This window comes from Bison bison, unplaced genomic scaffold, assembly GCF_000754665.1.
Source record: "Bison bison bison isolate TAMUID 2011002044 unplaced genomic scaffold, Bison_UMD1.0 scf7180017864098, whole genome shotgun sequence".
Classification (NCBI taxonomy): Eukaryota; Metazoa; Chordata; class Mammalia; order Artiodactyla; family Bovidae; genus Bison; species Bison bison.
Window position 1 is genome coordinate 5595998 of NW_011494670.1, and position 6401 is coordinate 5602398.

The 6401-nt window shown below is 41.8% G+C and overlaps 1 protein-coding gene across 1 annotated transcript in view; it reads right to left on the bottom strand.

Moving 5' to 3' along the window:
* Positions 1 to 6401, bottom strand: part of MORC1 (MORC family CW-type zinc finger 1) — a 164378-nt gene that overhangs the window by 92064 nt on the left and 65913 nt on the right. Inside the window, exons 13-14 of the mRNA XM_010838592.1 lie at positions 5363 to 5506; positions 2988 to 3142 (exon numbers count right to left, since the gene is read on the bottom strand). Of these exons, the coding sequence (XP_010836894.1) occupies positions 2988 to 3142; positions 5363 to 5506 (299 nt within the window). The remainder of the gene's footprint in view (positions 1 to 2987; positions 3143 to 5362; positions 5507 to 6401) is intronic.

The window sequence follows — 6401 nt, forward strand, 5'->3', positions numbered from 1 at the left end:
CTTTTGAACTGTGATGTTGGAGAAGACTCTTGAGAGTCCCTTGGACTGCAAGGAGATCCAACCAGTCCATTCTGAAGGAGATCAGCCCTGGGATTTCTTTGGAAGGAATGATGCTAAAGCTGAAACTCCAGTACTTTGGCCACCTCATGCGAAGAGTTGACTCATTGGAAAAGACTCTGATGCTGGGAGGGATTGGGGGTAGGAGGAGAAGGGGACGCCAGAGGATGAGATGGCTGGATGGCATCACTGACTCGATGGACGTGAGTCTGAGTGAACTCTGGGAGTTGGTGATGGACAGGGAGGCCTGGGGTGCTGTGAATCATGGGGTCACAAAGAGTCGGACACGACTGAGTGACTGATCTGATCTGATAACTTACTTATTTTGAATCATACTATATCTTCTGTTGAGAAGACTTTGAAAAAGTTAGGTAGATAAAATAGGGATAGGAAATTACACAGAGGGGAAAAACCTGGCAAGTCACACTCTGTGGAGTTGACAGTACCATGTTGGGAGGGCACCCACACTCCAAAGGAACTTACAGAGACAACCCCTACAATCAGGACTGTGTAAGACTGTCTTGAGTAAATCTGGGCTGGATTGAAATCATTCCTATAAGCTTTAAACTGAATGCCTAATTCCTTCTGAGGACTTAGTTCTTTATTCTAAGGATAAGCTGAAGCTTCAGTACTTTGGCCAACTGATGTGAAAAGCCGACTCACTGAAAAAGACCCTAATGATGGGAAAGATTGAGGGCAGGAGGAGAAGTGGGTGACAGGATGAGATGGCTGGATGGCATCATAGACTTAATGGACATGTGTTTGAGCAAACCTTGGAAGTTAGTGAAGGACAGGGAACTCTGGTGTGCCACAGTTCACAGGGTTGTAGAGTCAGACACAACTTAGCGATTGAACAAAGATAAGCAAGGATAAACAAGATAAAGAAGGGATTATGGAGAAAATATGAAGATGGAGGAAGCTACATAATTTTCAAATGCTTAACATTTTCTTTCTGAACCATGTTATGCTAGCATTTAAAGACCAGTGAGTAGATCATTGATTTACACAACCTCACTCCATACCTTCCAATGTTTTATACAGCTTCAAGCACACCCTGCCAAATAACGTAGTCTTTCCTACATTCAATATAGCTTTAAACATGTCTCTGAGAACAAAACATACATGTGAAAAAGTATGCCTTTGCTAAGCATGAGTAACACGCACGTACTTTTCAGAGAAGTGTTTCTCAAACTTTATTGTGTGTTCACATCCCCTGAAGACTTTGCTAACATGCAGATTTTAATCCAGTAGGTCTTGGGTGGGGCCTCAGATTCTGCATGTACACCAAGCCCTCAGGTGATGCTGATGCTGCTAGTCCACAGACCACACTCTGAGGAGGCTTTAGACCATGACAGGAAAATCCAGCACTGGCAGGAAATTAACACCCTCAAGGTCATTCCCACCTTTATATTTGTTTCCCCTGAGTTCTTTCACTCTTTCCTGTTTCACCGGTATGAGACAATTTCAGGACTGAGCAGAGTGGGAACACACGCACAAAAATTCTAAAATTACAACTTCAAGTGAAACAATAATAAGAGTTTAAGTTGTCTCAAGGGTAGGATGTAATTTTTGATATGCATGAATTATACATACTTCATGCAATTCACTGAACAAATACACGGTAGCCTATGTATTTCCATAAATGAAGCCATATGTCTGCAAAATTTAAAGGAAGCTTAATTAATGCACAGCACACCACTTCATGTGGCTTCCCTCATAGCTCAGTCGGTAAAGAACCTGTCTCCACCTGGATTTGATTCCTGGGTCAGGAAGATTCCCTGGAGAAGGAAATGGCAACCCACTCCAGAATTCTTGCCTGGAGAATTCCAAGGACAGAGGAGCCCGGCAGGCTACAATCCATGGACTTGTAAGAGTCAGACACGACTTAGCGACTGAATCACTCATCATCATCACACCACTTAATTGTCAGGCGTCTCTGGAGAGTGAGGTGATCTGAATAAATCAGATTTTCTAGATAAGTTCTGCTGCTGCTACTGAGTCACTTCAGTCGTGTCGGACTCTGTGCGACCCCATAGACGGCAGCCCACCAGGATGCCCTGTCCCTGGGATTCTCCAGGCACGAATACTGGAGTGGGTTGCCATTTCCTTCTCCAGTGCATGAAAGTGAAAAGTGAAAGTGAAGTCGCTCAGTCATGTCCGACCCTCAGTGACCCCATGGACTGCAGCCTTCCAGGCTCCTCCATCCATGGGATTTTCCAGGCAAGAGTACTGGAGTGGGGTGCTATTGACTTCTCCTTTTTACATTTCTAAGTGTATATAGTGATTTTTCTTCTAAATCTTTCTGTAATTAACATATTCAAGACTTGTCAGATATACAAAACAGGGTTTAACATATCTACAATTATTCAGGGTCAACAATGATTACACTATAGAAAGATTGAGGGGAAGAGAAGGAGGATGAGATGGTTGGATGGCATTACCGACTCAATGGATATGAGTTTGAGCAAACTCCAGGAGACAGTGAAGGACAGGGAAGCCTGGCGTGCTGTATTTCATGGAGATGCAAAGAGCTGGACACAACTTAGCTACTGAACAACAACAATAGGAGCTGCTTAGGTCTGTGTGGGACTCTGCATTCCTATACAGTAGAGTCCTAGAGTGTCCTTTGGGTGGTTCTCAGCTTATTTCCACCAAACTTCTGCCCCCTTCCTACATGATCAGCTGCCATTGCATACTGCTCTCTGATCACCCTCCTGTTATAATTTTTAACCTGCTGCCTTCTTTTTCATGTAATACTCTAGGGAAGATTCTAACTTCTTTCCTATTTCCCCTTTGTTTTATTAATTCAGGTACTCTCTTTCAGGCTTTTGGGTTACTGTCTACCTGAATCAGTACAATCATTCCAGCGTGCAGACATCATCAATTTAATCCCCATTAAGCATCTCTTATCATGGCTACTGAATACTCACTGATCCCGGTGTCCTTACAGTACTGGACCAAGTATTGTCCCATAACTTTCAGAAGATGATTATACTCATGGACATTGAGAAATTCCTGCTTATTATGGGATGGTTCCATGATCTCCAAGGGTATATTAACAATTCCAACTACACCTTCACCGAGTCTGGAAGAATAAATACACATATAAATTACGTGAAATTAAGCTAAGAAAACAGAAAAGGCTAGTATTTATCTTTCAAAATCAATTAAAAAAATAAATTCAGTCCTTTGGTCCAAAGCATGTCAAAGTTAACAAGTTATAACTGTACTTTTTAATGTAAGTCTATGGTCATTCCAGTTGTGTTTGGTCCCATAATATAAAATTTCTTAATATGTCATTACTGAATTAATATGACTCCTTTTTTAAACCTATAACCTGACATGGGGAGTCAGAGTGAATAGGGGAATGAGGCCTTGAAGCAGTAAACACCCCTAACAATCCCTTGCAGAGATAAACTGACACAGTCGTCTTAACAATACAGGCCAGACAGTCGCTTTTTATCATCCTTGTTTCACCTGTCAGGTTGGATTTCTCCTCATCATTGCAGAGGTCCACGGGTGCTCAGTGAAATCTATTAAGGGAATATACACTGTACTATCTGAGAAAGGAATAGCCTGATGGATAAACTTGATTTTTTTTCACATTTCAGCAGCTCTTGATGTATGTGGCTGGGCTCTTCTGCTTAGTGCTGTAACCTGATTGGGGAAAAGGCATCCAGAAATCGGGCTTTTCAGGGGCTCCCAGGGGCTGTGCCTACGACTGGCGCACAAGCCATGCCTTCCCAATTTGGGGCTTTCCATCATGTTTTCCATCACTTTCCCTTTCCACCCTGCCCTTCCTTCAACTCTTCATTCTGTAAGCCTAAATTTGGGCATCATTTCTTCCAGGAGACCTAACTTAACTTTCCCAGGTTTGGTTTACTGCCTCTCCTAAGAGGCTCTTTTTGCACCTGGTCCTTGCCTATAACAGATATTTGTTTGTTCATTTATCAATTCATTCATGCTCAGCACCTGGTCCCATGCCAGAAACCAGGAATATGTTATGAATAAGGAAGATAAGGTCCCTGTTTATGAGTTTTCCCTTCTATTAAAGGCTGAAAGCCATTACGGGTGACAAGATAATTTCAGATGGTATAAGCGGTGTAAGCAAAACACAGCAGGTGCCATAATATGTGAAGAGAGATAAGGTGGAAGGAGTGATGTCAGAGGCTAATTTTAATTAGATAGTCCAAGAGACCTTCCTGTGGAGCAGATTTCAGAGCTGATGCCTGAGTGACATGCTAGGACCCTCAGTAAGAAGATCTGAGGACAGAAGGTTCAATGCAGAGGGAAGAGCAAATGTCAAGGCCCAAAGGTAGAAACGAGTTTAGGATGTTTGAGAAACAAGACGCCTGCCAGCGTGCAGGGAATGCTGTCAGAGGGTGGTATCGGAGTAGGTGCTCCAGAGCCAGGCAGAAGCCAGATCACTGACAGAATATGAAAACCAGTGCTATTCTACATGCACTGGGATTTTAAGCAAGACAGTAAACTAATTTATATTTTAAAAGATCATTCTCACTGTTTCCACACAATATAAAAAATATGTATTTATACACTTGTCCTTCTCACTGGATTATAAGTTCCTTAGCAAAAGGTAGTAGGTCTTCACCATTCTGTCTGCAGAGTTTGGTACAGTGCCTGGCACATGGTACTATAATACCAGTGCTTGCTGAATAAACAAATGAATGAATCATGATCTCCTTGAGAGTGAGGGGACAAGATGAAGAAATGTTCCCCTGAGCTATCCTATTGCTCATGGTTATCCTGTCTGATTCTGTAATTTTCTACAGTCTCTCTTCAGGGCTCTACGTAATTCACGAGAGCAGCTTGTGGAGCTTCAGACCGACCACTGGGAAAGCACCAGAATGTATTCCTCTGGAATCCAGGCAGGCTGGCGAGTGCTAAGAATATATGCTCATGCAGGTAACTGGCAAGAACTCATTCATGCTGGGGCTACACAAAATGTTGAAAGGGTTGTGTTACAAGACTATGGATTTTTCTTTTCTAAAATTTCTTTACTCTGCTTGCATTATTTTTTAATTGGAGAAATATCAGCAACTTCACCCAAGTAGATGGCACAGAAATGGTAAAATTTCCAAAAGTGTGCTTTTTCCTTAGAGCAGGCATGCAATCCTACTGATATTATAAATTAGGCAGATGAATGCCTGCACGTTAATGGGAAGGGTGGATGGGAGACACGACACCTGCTCCCATTATGATTAATTACTCATCTAACTCTAAAGACAGGATCCTACCACACCTTCCCTCATCCTGCCTGTGCCTCTGAAAACAAAAACATACTTACAAGGACTTCAGTTTCAACTGTGGGCCGACTTTCTCGTGCATTTTGATCAAGCGGTTACTGCTATAAATGAACATCCCAGCTTGGCTTCGGTTTTCTATGTTCACACCAAAGAACAGGGTGAGTGTCCTTGCTTTTTTTAATTCTCTAGCATTACATTTAGAAAGTTAAAAAAAAAATCATTAAGTAAAAATATATATTTTACAAACTAATAATAACTAAATAACTCAGAAGGTAAACATAAAGGAACTATACACACACACACACACACACATATATATATATATAAAATATCCAGGTATTTTGCAAAACCTAGTTGGCGCATTCAGTATCTCTCTATAGCCAAGCATTTTGCATAAACATGATCAGCAATAACCATACCAGTCAAACATAAGCATTCCTTTATTCACAAATGAGTTTGCCAATTTAAATTTATAAGAACTAGAAAGTCAGCAGAATCATGAAACATTAACTGGCCTAAATGTACATTGCAGCATTTTTGAAAAATAATCATCTGACCATGTGAAAATGTAGGTATTTCTAACACTGAATGTGATTTCTAACATTTAGCATGTTCTCAAACCTCTAAATATTCTACACAGATTCAGTTCAGTCGCTCAGTCGCGTCTGACTCTTTGCGACCCCATGAACCACAGCACACCAGGCTTCCCTGTCCATTACCAACTCCCCGGAGTTCACCCAAACCCATGTCCATTGAATCGGTGATGCCATTTAACCATCTCATCCTCTGTTGTCCTCTTTTCCTCCTGCCTTCAATCTTTCCCAGCATCAGGGTCTTTTTAAATGAGTCAGCTCTTGACATCAGGTGGCCAAAGTATTGGAGTTTCAGCTTCAACATCAGTCCTTCCAATGTACACCCAGGACTGATCTCCTTTAGGATGGACTGGTTGGATCTCCTTGCAGTCCAAGGGACTCTCAAGAGTCTTTTCCAACACCATAGTTCAAAAGCATCAATTCTTCGGCGCTCAGCTTTCTTTATAGTCCAACTCTAACAGCCATACATGACTACTGGAAAAACTAT